Genomic DNA, 15,289 nt, shown 5'->3' with positions numbered 1-15,289 from the left:
GGATCGGGTCCACCCATGGCATCACTGGAACCAGGTGAGCCTCACAACACTTCTTGGGTCCCTTTGTGCCTCCCTTCATCCCCTAGACCCCCTTCCCTCCACCCTGGGACCCCTGGTTGTGCTCCATCTTTCAGTGGGCACCATCCCCCACAGCCTGTCCAGGACTCCCCACCAGCCCCATCCTCTTTTCCGTCAAGCCTGGGAATGTGATTCAACCAATTCCCAGAATGTAAGTGGGCTGCAGAGGGGGGATTAGGACCAGTACCAGCTTCTTGTCCTCACTCTATGCCCATCCAGCAGCAGGAGCTGGAGAAGGGTCCCCTCCTGTCCCTAATGCCCAGAAATGCACTTGGGTCTTGGACTGGTGAAGACAGGGCTGAGACCAGGGGTTTTAGGGACACTTGAGTTGGAGGTGGCATCTGATCCCTTTGGGTAGCCTTTGACAGATCCCATATTGCCATCCTCATGGCCTCCCTGGAAAACTGGTGCTTGTGCCTCATGGGGTTCATCAGGCAGAGTTAAGTGGGACTGGAGGAAGCTGGTACCAGGGCAGGGAGCCCACCAGTGTCCTTGTCCCTCTGGCAGGCTGCCACCTCCCCTCCTCTTCCTTGTCCCCCTCAGGCCTCACCAGGTCCCTGAACAGGGGCCAAGAGCAGAGCTACAGCACTGGCAGGAGTCCCATGCCCCCGCAGCGCCCTGGCACTCAGGACCAGACCTACCTGGATGAGCTCATCACCATCCCCAAGGGCAGTGGGGTAGGCGCCACAAGGCTGTCTCAGGGAGGGCGGGGGAGCGGGACAGTGCTGCAAGGAGTGGAGAGGCGAAGGGCCACTGCAGTGTGGAATATGTGTCTTGGTCATGCCCTGGGGACATGCCCCCAGCACCCCAGACCCAGCTCAGGCAAGTCACAGCGCTAGGTTGAGTGTTTCCATGCTTGAAGTTTTCCAGATGGAGAAACTAAGACAATGGGGCAAGGTGCTACCCAGCCACAAGGATCACCCCACTGCTCACACACCTACTGGGCCACCCATGGATGAGCCCAGTGGGGCTCCCCAAGGCAGCTTTGCACCCCACTGGCCCTCTCCATCCTTGTCTGGTCTCAGGGCAGTGGAACAGAGAAGGGGAAGGAATGGTATTCCCTAGTCACGAGGAGCAGCAAAAGCAGAGGGAAGCAGTGGAATCCCATGGAATGCAATTAATGGTGCCTGACAGCGCTGGGACCCCCTGCAAACCACTGTACAGTGGGTGAGACAGGGCTCACTGCCTCTCCACCACTGCGGCTAACAGGGAGAGGCTGGGGGCAGCAGTTCCCTCTCTAAAACTGTCAGGAAAATGACCTCCATGTGCTAAACACATCCATGCGGGCATCACTGGGCTAAAGGGAATTGGATGTGCAATTAGGAGACACTGGTTTTGAACGGGAGCTCCTGGCTCTGACCTGCTGCCTTGTCCCAGCCTGGGTTCAGCTTTAGGAAACTCTGGGCTTTCACCGGTCCCGGCTTCCTCATGAGCATCGCCTACTTGGACCCAGGCAACGTGGAGTCAGACCTGCAAAGCGGGGCACTGGCGGGATTCAAGGTGAGCCCGGCTCCGGGCTCGGGAAGCAGGCGGGGGTTTCGTAACCTCTTCAGCACCAACGGCTGCCCATGGCAGCTGGCTTCCCCAGCCAGGGAGCAGGAAGGGCACGGGGGGCCCTCGGCACAGGGAGAGGGCACCCAGGGGTGCCAGGGGGACACCCCTCTGGCTGGGCTGGGAGAGCACCTGCACCCCCTCTCTTCCCTGCAACCCTGTTTGAACTGGGCATTCCCGGGTAGCCGGATCCTGCCCAGTGCTCAGTCCCTCCTGCCCCCCAGCTGCTGTGGGTGCTGCTGTGGGCCACCGTCCTGGGGCTGCTGTGCCAGCGCCTGGCCATCCGTCTAGGCGTGGTGACCGGGAAAGACCTGGGCGAGATTTGCTACCTCTATTACCCCAAGGTGAGCAACCACGGGGAGGCCCCTGGGGATCACAGTCTGGGGCGAACCCTGTGCTTGGGCTGGTGATAGTCCTAGCAAGGACTTGCAGGGCTGGAGAGGAGCAGGAAGATGCTGTGAGAGACCTGCCTCTCTCAGGGGCTCCCCAAAGCCCCCCGGTGCTCCCCACCTAGTGCCCACATGCCTGCAGTACAGGGGCCCAGGGCAAGAGGTGGTAAGCAGCTACTTCAGTGTCCTAGTTTGACCTGGGGACACATGAGAGCGTCCCCCGTGGGAGCGAACCCAGGCGTCGGGGCAGCAACGCGAAGCCGAGACGCGGGAAAGCCTGTGCGTGTTGGGGCAGAAAGTTGTGGGCGCTCAGGGGGAGGGATCACATGACAGAGGAGGGGGAGAGTTAGAGGTCCCGTCTAAGTGTCAAGCTCCTGATGAGGGGAATGAACAAGGACATGCTGGCTGAATGACAGGTCCCCAAAAGGAGGGTTGGGCACATGCCTCTGCCCCGCCTCCCTCAAGCCCCCCCTATCGAGACAGATGGGTCCTGTCCTTAGCTCTCACTGGGGCAGGGATGGGGAGGGGAGGAACAGGCTCAGATTTAGCATCCATCTTTCATCCTGAGATTGTGTTGTGAAAGAAGCTGAGAGGGGTTTTTCGGGCTCCCCATGCTGCTCTGGGTGGCCTGCTACAGCCTGGAGACAGGGATTTGCACACAGGATGCTGTGCCAGCTTGCCCAGAGTTATGTGCCACTGTGGGCTCAGGCACCACATGGTGCCCTGTCACCCCCAGGTGCCCCGCATGCTGCTCTGGCTCATGATTGAGATCGCCATCATCGGCTCTGACATGCAGGAGGTGATTGGGACAGCCATTGCTTTCAGCCTGCTCTCAGCTGGCCGGTGAGCCTCCCCACAGGGACCCCCCAGCCTCCCCCATGGCCCTGCTCCACAGAGGGCCATGTATCTAATCCCACCCCTGGCCATTCTGCAGCATCCCTCTCTGGGGTGGGGTCCTTATCACCATCGCGGACACTCTCTTCTTCCTCTTCCTCGATAAGTACGGTGAGTGCCAGGATAAGGGTTGGGGATACTGGTGCCCATGTGGCACCAGTGTCCTCTGCTCCGTTCCACCCCATCTCTCTTGACATCTCTAGGACTCCGCAAACTGGAGGCTTTCTTTGGCGTCCTCATCATGATCATGGCCCTGACCTTTGGCTATGAGGTGAAGGGGGGAGCTGGGAACAACCCTTTTCCTGCAAGGCTGGAAAGGGACACTGCCACGTGGTGTCCCCACTGCTACCAGCCTGTGGTAGGGGGATGGCAGCTCACAGTGCCCCTTCTCACTGCTTCCCAGTACCTGGTGGTGAGGCCGGGGCAGGTGGAGGTACTGAAGGGCATTTTCCTGCCCAGCTGCCCGGGCTGTGGACGAAAGGAGCTGCTGCAGGCCATGGGCATCATTGGCGCCATCATTATGCCCCATAACATTTTCCTCCACTCCTCCTTGGTCAAGGTGAGATCAAGGCACTGCCATGGACACTGTTCTGCCAGGGTGCCTCAGGGTACACTTGGTGGGGACCAGCTGGTCCTGGCTGTGGGACAGGGGTGCTCAAATGACCCCGTGACACCCACGTCACTGGCCATGCCCAGACACGGGTGATCGACCGGTCCAAGAAGGAGGCGGTACAGGAGGCCAATATGTATTTCCTGATCGAGTCCTGCCTGGCCCTCTTTGTCTCCTTCCTCATCAACCTCTTTGTCATGACTGTCTTTGGTGAGGCTTTCTACCACCAGCAAAATGAGGACGTGGTGAGTGTCACCTCATGTCCACAGGGAGATAACAGCTGTGCCCAGCTGTGGGAATGGGCAGGACAAGCATCCCCTGGGGACTGCATGTTCTCATTCCCTGAGCTGTGATGCGTGGGGATCCCCCTGTGTCTGTGGGAGCTGCTGGGTGGCTGTCACACTTGTGCCTGCCATGCCTTACAGCACAACAAGTGCATCAACAGCAGCATCAGTCACTATGCCAGCATCTTCCCCACCAACAACAAGACAGTCTCTGTGGATATCTACCAGGGGGTGAGTGTCACCAGGCTGTGTCCAGTGAGCATCCATTCTCATTTGGGGAATATATCACTCTCCCCATCAAGTCCTGGGGCTGGGGGCAGTTATAACCCCACAAGAAAGCTGGGAGCTGATGGGAATGCCTGCGGTAGGGGACACTTTAGGGTGCCCACTGGAGTGTCCCCACACAGGGCGTCATCCTGGGCTGCTATTTCGGGGCAGCGGCATTGTACATCTGGGGCATCGGGATCCTGGCAGCAGGACAGAGCTCCACAATGACTGGGACTTATGCAGGGCAGTTCGTCATGGAGGTGAGAGAAAGGATTGCTAGCCCTTGCCCCCACAGGGAGGGGCTGAGAGCCGGGAAATCACAGGTGGGCCCTTGGTGGGGGGGTTCTATGGGCAGCACACCCCGCCCAGGAGTATTTGGAAGAGATAACTGCCCGCCATTCCTGCAGGGAGCTGCTGGGTGGCAGCTTCCTAACACCAGTCTCCCTGTTCCTCAGGAGGTGGGATGGAAACAGTGCCCACCGACTGCACCCTGTTGGTGCTCCACGCAGTGTTTCCCTAATTAATCAGATCTTCTGTTAATGAGTCAGAGCTGACACCTAGCGGGGCCCGGCAGCCCTGCAAGAGCCCGCTCAGTGCCCTGGCACAAAGGAGGGGGAGATTCCCCCCATGTTCCTCCCAGCGAGGGTTTAGGGGGTCACCAGGACACGGTGCCCCAGGCACAGGGAGGCTGCAGGTTCTGCCGTGTTCCAGGGTTTCCTGCAGCTCCGCTGGTCCCGCTTCACCCGGGTGCTCTTCACCCGCTCCTTTGCCATCCTGCCCACTCTCTTCGTGGCTGCTTTCAAGGATGTCAGCCACCTCACAGGCATGAATGACCTCCTCAACGCCCTTCAGAGCATCCTGGTAAGGGGGTGGGAGGGCATCACCTGCCCCCAAACACCCCAGCCTGGCAGCCGTGATGTCCTCATCCCCCTCTCTTTTCAGCTGCCTTTTGCCGTCCTGCCTGTCCTCACCTTCACCAGCCTGCACCCGCTCATGCAGGATTTCAGCAACAGCCTGTGAGTGCCAGGGCATGGGGAGGCACAGAGGAGGCAGAGTGGGGAGCTCTGGCTGCAGGCAACTTCCCTTGGTCCCATCCTGCCCCTGCAACCCACGCCCATGGGGCAATTAGTGTACGGACATTGGAGGGGTATGTTCATTGCCACCTGCCCAGGGCAGCCAGAGCAAAACAGACCCCATCACTACCCTTGTCATCCTCCTCCCAATGACACATTTGGCTCCTTGGGCACCCTTAGACCGTCAGCATCCTCCTGGCACTGCCAGCCCTAGGTTTGGAAAGTGGCCTAAGTCCACACCTAGAGCCCCACCACGGGGTGAAATATAGCTGACGGGTGCAGAGATGTCCCAGTTGGGACCTACAAACTCAGTTGCCTGAGCCCTCTGTGCCCAGTGGCCCACAGGGTGGGGGCCCTGCCCTGGCACTGATGTCCACTGCCCTGCTCACAGCCCAGGGAAGGTGCTGATGACCTTCATCACGGGGCTGGTCTGCGCCATCAACGTTTACTTCGTGGCAGACTTTTTGCCAACACTTCGCGGCCTGGAGTACCACATTCCCCTGGGCCTGCTCCTGGTTGCCTACTTGGCTTTCGTCGGCTACCTGGTAGGGCTGGCACCGAGGGATAGGGGTGGGATGGTGTCCCTGGTGGGTGCTCATGGACCTGTCATCTTTGCTCCTGCAGATCTGGACATGCAGCATCGCACATGGAGCTCGGTTCCTGGCCCGGGGCCACCACAGCCGGTTCAATTTTGGTCTCGCCCTCGACCCGACAGGGACACGGTGACAGATCCCATCCCTGCTTATTATCCCCACGTCCCTGCCCAGCGCGGCCTCCTCACACTGGACACGGATTTTCGGCCACTCCCGAGTTCGGGCATCTTTTAGCCAGATATGCACCCAGCAAGGAAAGGGTTTACAGACCGGCAGACCTCCCCTCAAGATCTTAGAGCTCAGCCCTTCTTCCCACCCCCAATACCCGCCAATTCCGGGGTGCTGGTCCAGGCTTGATGCGAGGGGAGCGGGATAGCAGCGGGAGGTTCTCCCAACCCTTGGCACAGACGCTTCAGTGAATGACCCGCGTCGGAGACTTCCCCTGCTCATTATTGCCAGGAACCGCCGGCCCCGGGGACCGCTAATCACCGCTGGGGACCGCTAATCACCGCTGGGGACCGCTAATTAGCGCCGGGGACCGCTAACCACCCCCCACCGCCCGCCGCTGGCGGGGCCAGCCCCCGGATCGGCCCCATCCCCACGGAGGGCTCCGAAGCTCAGGGGGAGGGGGACGGCTGATAAACGACGTGTTTGTAAGCTGGTCTCGGTCTCGCTACTGCTGCGTGGCCCTGGCGTGGGGCGGGGACCCTCTCGGCCCACCCGTACCCCGGGGACGGCCCCTTTGCCCCGGGCGGGGGACGGGGCGGGGTTGCCAACGCGTGGCCGTGGCGGCGCGGGGGGCTCAGCGCCAGCTTTTTGCATTCCCCCGGTGGGGAGGGGACGACGACGGTGGGGGGCCCCACCGTGCCCACTCCGCCCCGGATGCCCCGTTTCCCGCCTGCCGGTACCGCCGGATGCGGATGCGAAGCCGCTCGGGCCTTCTCCGGGAGCGGCCGTCGCCCCCTCCTCGGCCCCGCACCGCGAGTGGGGGGGGGTCCCACCGCGCTTCGGCCCCCGCCGCGGTCCGCACTTGCGAGACGCTCCCTGGCTGTTTCAAGGCTCCCCCCTCTCCCCAGGACCTCCCCCCCACCCCAAACCCCCACTTCCCGACCCACGCCGGCCGGGTGGCGGAGGGGGAATTTGGGGGGCCGGACACCCCCCAGCCCGTGCCCCCCACTCCTGGAAGGGACCCCCCCCAGCTCCCGGGGGCCGCTCTTGTTTATGTGAAGAATGTCCCCTTCCTTAAAAGGGCGATGGCGGACGGGGTGGGGCGGTGCCTCCCCCCCGCCTCCGCGTTGGCCCGGCCTCTGGCTGCTTGAAGGAGGGGCCAGAGCGGTGGGCCCCACTGAAAGGCGGGGGCTCCCCCCTCCTCCGAGGCGCAGCCGGGACACTGGAGGAGGAGCGGGAGACGCCCCCAGCTCGGGGTGCACCTGCCCGGGCGTACAAGTCTTGCGGGGGTCACCAAGGGGTAGGGGGGCATCGGGGTGGTCCTCAGCATGCGGAAGGCTGGGGGGCGTGGGGTCTACGGGGTTATGCCTGTGGGATTTGCTGTTCTCCAGCTGGGACCTGCAACCTAGAGCATCCTCAGCCCAGGGACACCTGCCTCCATCCAACCACTCCAAGACCTATCTCTGTAGTCCCTTAGCCGTGGGGCAGAGCTCCCGGGGTCAGGGCTAGGTTGGAGAACAGGGGAAAGCATCCGGGACCCCAGTCTAGGAGCAGTGGGGTGGGACAGAGGGGTCCCTGAGTGCCCGATTGAGGGGAGCCTGATGCTTTTCTGCTTTGTGCTCGTACCCTGCAGCTCAAACAATCCAACTGGGCTCTGCTTACTCCTGCCCTGGGCTTGTCCCACAGCCCCAGGGCAGGGACAGTGTCTCCCTAACCCTCCAGCTGCCCAATCCGCCCCAGGCAGGCAGTGGAACTGGAGGAGGTGCTCCAAATACCGCCGCAGGCATTGGCTCGGAGACTTTTCTAATTGCATTAATTGGAGGACTAGCAGGGCCTGGCTAGACTCATCAGGGAGGGAGGATGAGGAGGATGTAGCCAAAGGGACAGGGGTCCTGGACAGAACAAATGTGTGGCCTCTGCAGCTGTCCCCTCAGAGAGCAGCATCCCCTGGCAGCCCAGCCCAGCCCAGGTGGGGATGAGGCAGATATCCTATTCAGTTCCATCTGGGCTAAAGGAGCACAAAGGTCAGCCCAAAACAGAGAGCACAGGAAGCACAGCCTCTTTCTTCCTCTTCCTCCTGCTGGGCCAGGAGACAGTGGTGGCTGCCTGATGTGGGAGCCGGCTGCTGTACCGCGGAGGGGCAGGGAAATGGAGGCACAACCACTGCCCGCCATCAGAACCCGCGGAGGGGGTGGCAGGATGCAGTGTCCCGGTCCCCAACAGCAGCTGGTCCCTGCCACAGCTCCCCGGGGACACTTGGTGTCGGGATGTTCCACGTGGAGCCGACAATGCGGGTACTGCAGGGGTAAATCGGCTTTGTACTGCCAGAGTTCTGCCAGCCTCGCAGCATCGCAGTTCCCTGTGGGAGCACCTCCCAATCCCAGGCCCCATTTCCCAGCGTGGTCACCTTCGGGCAGGTGTCATGTCCCCTTGTGCCCCATGCTAGGAGGTGGGAGGGGTCCCCTCGCAGCGCTGTTTCCCAGGGGCTGCTCCCACCCTGCCATGTCGGCTCAGTCCCGGGGGATGGAGCGGTAATCGCGGTCTGCCACCGCCCACATCCCTGCCTCGCCAGTGCCCCGGTCCCTACTGGGCCAGAAAAGGCGATCTCAGCTCCTGAAGTTCCCAAACAGCAGGTGGGAGAGGTGGAAAGATTTCAAATGAGCTCAGATGGGAAATTTCCAACCTGCTGCACCCTCGAGGCAGCGCTGACAGAGCACACAGCATCTCCTGCCACCGAGATGGCGAGGGTGGTGACCGGGACAGGACCCTCCCGGGCCGGACGCTGCCTGGGCGGGGCTGGGGGCCACGGCGGTGAGAGGCTGTCCCGGCAGAGCCCCGCAGGGCTAGCGAGGGGAGGGGGCTGGAGGATTCTGCACTTGAGGGGCTTGAGGGGCGGGGTTTCCTCTAAGGGATTTGTGCCATCCACAAGCTCCCGTCAAGAGTCGCTTTTCAGAAAGCGCCTGGAAACAGCCCCGTTTCCCCACCGATGGCAGAAGGGGAGGAATTGTAAGGGAAAGTATTGATAATATAGACTTATTAATTGTTCATATAATTGGGGGATTGCAGGAGAAAGAACGATAGAAAACAGCGGCGGTTATTGGTGTTGCCCCCCAGCACTTATTGTCCCGCACCACTGGCCTATACTGGCAATGGGACATGTGCCCTCGGGGGGTAATGGGGACCCCCCAGCCTTGAGCCGCTAGGCCAGGGTCTCTGCTCCAGGGGACACCCAGCGTGGGGGGACGTGTTCGAATGCCGGGGGTAGCTGCAGAGGAATCCCCGGGCTGCCAGCTAGGTGGAGGGTGACAGCAGGACTGACTCTCCACTCCATGCTCTCTCATTCGGGGCGGGGGAGGGTGGGAGAGCAAGGCGGGGGTGTCCTTCCCAGCCAAACCACAGAACTCCCCGTCTCGGTCCCAGTCGCGGCTCGGCGGGGACCCCATCTCCTCCCGAGCGGCGCGGGTGCCGGGAGGAGGAGAGAGGAGGAGGCAGGAGGAGGAGGGCCCCCCCGCCGTCGTTGCCCTTTTAAGGGGTTCCTTGAAACCGCGCCCGGGATCCATGTTTGCAGCCCCAGCCCGGGCGGAGGAAACTCCATGTTGTAACAAAGTTTCCTCCGCGGCGCCGCTCCCGCGCCCGCCGCCCCGCGCCGCCGCCGGCCCCCGCCCCGCCTCCCCCCCCGGGGGCCGCGCCGGGGGGGGCCGCCCCCTCCCACCCCCCCCTCCCCGGCGCCCATGGAGCACCAGTCCATCATCGCCCAGGTTAGCAGGGAGGAGGGGAGCGCCCCGCTTCAGGAGAAAGGTAATGCGGAGGGGGATATTACTCCCCCATACCCCCTTCCTGTGCGGGAGAGGGGAGAGGGGGAGGTCCCCGGGGGGGGGCTGGGGGCCTGCGGGGGCTGCTCCCGGAGGGTGCGATGAGCTGCGCGCCGCCTCAGCCCGCCCCCGTGCATCCCGCTGCCCAGGGCTGGGGAGATGCGCTGGGGCTGGAGCTCAGACCGAGCGGGGCCGTCTGCAGCCTCCCGGGCGCGGGGGGCTGTGCTCCGGCCCCCTCCAAGCCCGGTGGTGCCCTGCAAGGCTCGGGGTATTGCTTGGATTATCTGCGCCGTTTCCTCCGGAGCCGGGCGAGGGGTGCGCGCAGAAGCCGCGGGGAAACTGAGGCAGGAAGGGCTCTGGGCGCCCTGCTGCATGCCGGCGTCCCGTTCCCCGCGTCCCCTCTACTCCGCGAAGGGGGTTTGTCGCGGGCCGCTGCTCGTCCCCCTGGCCTGGGAAGCTGCCAGGACCGGGAGGAGCAAACGTGGGAACGGGCCTCGTCCCCACGGAACGTGGAAACGGGCCACACGGCTCTCCACTACAGCGCTCGGGGCCCTGGCCCGCCTGAAGGGGGGCACGGCCAGGGCGGGTGCAACCTAGGCCCGACCTGCAGCAGGACCCGGCGCCGGGACCAGTGGGGCCGGGGCTGGAGCGGTCGCACTGCCCCTGGGGCACGGGGTGGGCAGGGGCACCCTCTCTGCCTCAGTTTCCCCTCGCTCCGCCAATGGGGACTGCGGGAACGGCGCCCAGGGGCGGGCGCTTCGCCCTGATTGGCCTCTCGCCTCCGGTGCACTCGAGTCGGCCAATGAGACGAGGGAGTTGTCTGGAGGTGGGGAAAAGAACGGGCGTAAGCCCCGCCTCCCTCGGAGAGGCCACGCCCCCATTGCCCCCCCCCCCGCCACCCCCCCCCAGTGGGGCTGTGCCCCCCGCGGCGGGACAGCGGGGACCGGCCCCGGACCCACGGCTGCCCCCGGGCTCAGCCCCGCGCCCTTGTGGTGGGGTCTCTGCCCGCACAGGGAGCGCCCACGGGGGTCACTCGTGGAGTGGGATGTGCCGGGTCAGGGGCTGCGGGTGGTCACCAGGCACTCGTGTCAGCGACACTGCCTTGGCACCGTTGCTTGGCAGGCCGGAAGGCCGACCGGATGGGTGTCGGGGTCTGATAGGGGCACGGCGGCTCTGGGGCAACACGCAGACCTGGCTCACCTGGTCCCCAGTGCTGTCCTGGGAGTACCCCCACGGTACCCCTCACCCCCCCTCGGCCCTCCCGCAGGTACCCAGACCCCTGCCAAGAAGCCTCGAAGCCGCAGCATTCTCCAGTCCCTCTTCTGCTGCCTGTGCCGTGATGAAGCGGAGCCCTGCGCCGGCACCACTGGTGCACCACTGCTGGTGGAGGAGAACGGGGCACTGCCCAAGGTAACCCCACACCCCCAGCCTGGCACTGGTGGGGGTGGGTTACCATCCCCTGTGCCTCCCCTGTGTGGCCAGGACTGGGGGCTGAACAGGCACTTCTCCCAGTGCCCCCCTCTGGCCACCCTGTTGCTGCCCTGCTGACCTGTGCCCCCCTGCTGCAGGCCACTGTCAAGCACCTCCTGCCCGAGATCAAGCCACAGGATGCCAGCAAGCTCTGCGTGGTCATCGACCTGGATGAGACCCTGGTGCACAGTTCCTTCAAGGTGGGGGACACCTTGGCCCACCCTACACCTCTTGCCATGTGCTCCCCCACATGCTCTGCCACCCTTTTCCCATCAAATGATGCCCGGCACCCAGCACAGCCTGGCTGGCTCAGTTGGGGCGTCCCTGTGAGGGGGCTGCGGGTCTGGCAGGGGTGCATAGTGAGCAGAGGGCAGGCAGCGTTTGGGCAGGGGTTGCCTGGCGTGCCCAGTGCTCATCCTGGTGTGCCCTTCCCCAGCCAGTGAACAACGCTGACTTCATCATTCCCGTGGAAATCGATGGCATCATGCACCAGGTAACAGCGGGGTGGGTGCCTGGTGGGAGGGGGGCATCATTCCACCTCCCCAAGGACCGAGAGCCGTCCCAGTGCTCTGCACCAAGGGGTAATGGGAGGCGTCATGGTGCCAGCTTTGGCACACTGTGGGGCAAAGGTGGGTGCCCCTCTTTTTGCAGGGCAGGGAGGTAAGGGGCATCCTGGCATGGTGCCCTCTTGCAGTGGCCAGCCCCGGTTTCAAGTAATCCAGGATAGGCTGTGGTCTGGGCAGTCAGCCTGTTCTCGGTTACTTGGCTCTGGAGCCAGCCAGACACTTCACCCTGGACATTCCTGTGGGGCCATGGCATCCCCCAGCCCGCACAGGCAGCTCCAATGAGGTGTGGCCAAGATGCTACTCGCTGGTTGGGTGTGGGGACACAGGTGTCCTCTGGGGAGGACATGGGGGTGCTGGGTGACCCGTAACCAGTGCCAGCAGCATGCTGCCCTATGTCCGTGCCCACAGGTGTACGTGCTCAAGCGGCCGCATGTGGATGAGTTCCTGCAGCGCATGGGTGAGCTCTTCGAGTGTGTGCTCTTCACTGCCAGCCTGGCCAAGGTAGGTGTCCCTGGTCTGCCCTGGCATTGTCCACCCCCTCCCAGACACCCCTCAAGTGGCAAAGCTCCCCTGCCTGCCCACCTGCAGGCATCACTGGCCTCTTGTCCCCTGTGTACCCACAGGCAGCACTAGCACTGGGAGGCTTCCCTACCTGCCCCTCCAAAGCACTGGCCTGGGCAACTGAGGCACAGTGAGACCTGGCACCAGTGGAGAGCTGGGTGCCCTTTTCCCTGTGGGGTGGGCAGCGTGGTGTGGTGTGTCATAGTGACCTCCCCCCCTCCCTCCTGTGCCTGTAGTATGCGGACCCTGTGGCTGACCTGCTGGATAAATGGGGGGCTTTCCGAGCACGACTTTTCCGGGAATCCTGTGTTTTCCATCGCGGCAACTACGTGAAGGACCTGAGCCGCCTGGGCCGTGACCTGCGCCGAATCATCATTGTGGACAACTCGCCCGCATCCTACATCTTCCACCCTGATAATGCCGTACGTACCCACAGGGCAATATGGAGGTGATGTGGTGGGGGACCCTGAATCAGCACTGTCTCCTGTGCCACACTGTCCCCTGTGCCACCTGCAGGTGCCGGTGGCCTCCTGGTTCGATAACATGGCGGACACGGAACTGCTGGACCTGCTGCCCTTCTTCGAGAGGCTCAGCAAGGTGGAGGACGTGTACGCAGTGCTCAAGAAGCAGCGGACTAACAGCTAATGGCCCCCCCACCCTCTGGGTGCTGCCAAGGGGCACCACCGGGGGAGCCAGGTGCCTTATTTTGGGTGAGGGAGGGTCCCGGTATGCCCCGCATCATCCTCCCCAGCCCTGGTGGGCGCGGGTGCCCTCCGTGCCTGCTGGTGGTGGGAGATGTGGGTGCCCCCCTTCTCAGAGAAGACCCCCTCTGCCGTGGGGTAGGGTGACCCACTGCCTTGCTGTGCTGAGGACCTATTGGGGGGTGTCCCATCCTCCCCCACTTTCCAGCCCCTGCCCCCTTCACCCCCAACCTGTGTCCCCCCTCCACAAAACGGTTCTCAGGTCCTTTTCCCCTCTGTCCCCCGATTGGGGATGGGGGGCGGGGTCAGCAGCTGCTGCTTTCCACTGCCTTTGGGAGGACTAGATCCCTCCATCCAGACTCTGCCTTGCTGGGAGGCTGGCAGCCCTTGGGCCCTATCTGCCAAGGCTACAGGACAGGTTAATACTTGTCCCCCTCCAAGAAAGCAGGGAGTCTTACTGGCCTTGGTGCATAGGGCTGCCACCATACCCTTAACTCTACCCTGGGTGCAGCTGATCACCTCGTGGGGGGCGTGTCCTTGCCTCTCTTCATGCCTGCTGCCCCCACTTAGGGGTTGTGTTTTGCAGGGGCAGCCCAGCCTCAGGGCTGAGCCCCTGGGCACAAAATGCCTCCCCACGTGCCTTGGGACGCTGTGTCTCTGTTCCCCCTTAGCCCTGCAAGGGCTGTGCCTGGGAGGGCTCTTTATTCGCCCCCTCCAACTTCCGTTTCTTCTAATTTTGGGGGGGGGAGATGGTCTCCCCCCTCTCCAGTTACACTGTGTCACTGGGAGCCACTCCAGTCACCAACAGAAGGGTCCCCTCCCATGGTGAGGGGGCACACCCCCCAATCCATATCCATCTGCAGCTTCACCGAAGGCTGCCACTCCTGGGAGAGAGGGACCCCCGTACCAGCATTAATGTGCCCCTCCCAGCCTTGCCCCAGTTCCCCAGCTGGGAGGGGGTGGGGGACACTGCGGCCCCCCTGTAGCCTGGGGTTACTCTGACCCCCGTGGGGTTGGACTCGTGCCAGGGTGTCCCCCAGCTTTGAGAGTCTGGGGGCTCTCAGGAAGGGATTTTCTGGAGGGGGCTGAGCTCAGCCAGGCCTTTTTTAATGTCAGAATATGGACAATGCCTCATATCTTTTTAGAGGGAAAAGCAACGGTTTCCCAAAAAATCATGGGTGCCTTTTTACCGCTGTGCCAGCGAAGGGAACGGGGCAGTTTTTGGGGGGGTGGGTGTGAAGGGTTTTAGCTTTCCGGTGCTGTTCAGCCGGCTCCTGCCGGCACTGCCCTGCTCCCGATGCTGGAGGTGAGCAGGGGTCCCCCCAGCCCTGCCCACACCCCCTGCCCTGTCGTGGGGGGTGGGATGGGGGTGGTGTAGCACAGCCCCCTGGATCCCTGACGGCCCCAGATCTCATCGTGCCCTGCCGGGAGGGTTGAACTCAGCACTTTATATTAGACAAGTCAAAGGGCGCCAGCACAGCCGCTGCCCAGTGAGTGCCTGTGGGTGCTGCGGCACCCGAGGAGTACAGCCCCCACCCTGGGCACCCTTGGGAGGTCTGGGGGATGCAGAGGCAGCATAGGGGGCTGGGGAGGGCTGGGGTACCAGATCCAAGTGCCTTCATGTGATTAAAGCTATCAAACCATCTTGGAAAGAGTAGTCCTGAGTGTGTGCATGCATGGGCACAGGTACATTATCATGTGTGTGTCGCTAGTGGCTGTGCACAGTGGGGGGGACATGGAGCCCCCGGGATCCCTGGAGTCCCCTGGGAGTGGGGGATGCTGCAGGTCAGTGCTGGGGAAGCACCGTTGGATTGCAGGGTTGAGGTGTCACCCCTTGCCTGGTGTCAAGGGGACACCCTCACACTCGAGGACAGCCCCGCAGGCTGCCCTGGCACCTCCATCCAAACTGGGAGAAAAGATCCCTGGTGCCACCGGGATGGGTATCCTGCCCCTTGACAAGGAGGGGCTAAATTTACTGCATAGGCTGTTCCCCCCTTCCAGTGTTGAGACTTCAAATGTCTTTGCTCCAAATAAGGCGTCAGGCCTTCCCCATATAGACTGGGGGACACCTGGGGGACAACTTGCGACCCCCCCGCCATCCCAGGCAGTCTGCTGCCAACATGCAGGCGACACTGCGTTCCTGGGGGGAATGTCTCTTAGCTGCCCCCTCCCCCGTGCCCTCATTAGCCCTGTGCCTCCCCTCGTTAACGAAGTCTCTGTCCTCTCTGGTGGCTGCACAAATTACTGAGTTCATTAGTGGCCCGACTGGGGG

The 15,289-nt window shown here is 63.0% G+C and overlaps 2 protein-coding genes across 4 annotated transcripts; both read left to right on the top strand.

Moving 5' to 3' along the window:
* SLC11A1 (solute carrier family 11 member 1) lies at window positions 1-6,387 on the top strand. Of its 2 annotated transcripts, XM_066190172.1 has the most exons (16): window positions 8-34; window positions 622-755; window positions 1,456-1,578; window positions 1,854-1,973; window positions 2,755-2,861; window positions 2,953-3,023; window positions 3,116-3,183; window positions 3,316-3,471; window positions 3,609-3,767; window positions 3,948-4,037; window positions 4,214-4,333; window positions 4,785-4,934; window positions 5,016-5,089; window positions 5,538-5,691; window positions 5,771-5,867; window positions 5,962-6,387. In XM_066190172.1, the coding sequence occupies exons 1-16, from the start codon at window positions 16-18 to the stop codon at window positions 6,033-6,035; spliced, it is 1,716 nt and encodes a 571-aa protein (XP_066046269.1). In that variant the 5' UTR covers window positions 8-15; the 3' UTR covers window positions 6,036-6,387. The 2 variants fall into 2 exon arrangements, with proteins under 2 accessions (XP_066046268.1, XP_066046269.1); XM_066190171.1 differs by having other exon boundaries at window positions 1-34; window positions 5,771-5,962.
* A 3,068-nt stretch (window positions 6,388-9,455) lies between these two features.
* Window positions 9,456-14,655, top strand: CTDSP1 (CTD small phosphatase 1). Of its 2 annotated transcripts, XM_066190168.1 has the most exons (7): window positions 9,457-9,705; window positions 10,987-11,129; window positions 11,288-11,389; window positions 11,626-11,682; window positions 12,164-12,256; window positions 12,553-12,738; window positions 12,833-14,655. In XM_066190168.1, exons 1-7 carry the CDS (start codon window positions 9,639-9,641, stop codon window positions 12,959-12,961), a joined length of 777 nt encoding a protein of 258 aa, XP_066046265.1. In that variant the 5' UTR covers window positions 9,457-9,638; the 3' UTR covers window positions 12,962-14,655. The 2 variants fall into 2 exon arrangements, with proteins under 2 accessions (XP_066046266.1, XP_066046265.1); XM_066190169.1 differs by lacking the exon at window positions 11,626-11,682 and having other exon boundaries at window positions 9,456-9,705.
* The last annotated feature ends 634 nt before the right edge of the window (window positions 14,656-15,289 follow it).

This window comes from Chamaea fasciata, unplaced genomic scaffold (genome assembly GCF_029207755.1).
Source record: "Chamaea fasciata isolate MVZ Bird 193981 ecotype frontalis unplaced genomic scaffold, bChaFas1.0.hap1 SCAF_8, whole genome shotgun sequence".
Lineage (NCBI taxonomy): Eukaryota > Metazoa > Chordata > Aves > Passeriformes > Sylviidae > Chamaea > Chamaea fasciata.
The sequence above is the reverse complement of the archived record's forward strand: the minus strand, read 5'-3'. Positions and strand labels throughout refer to the sequence as shown.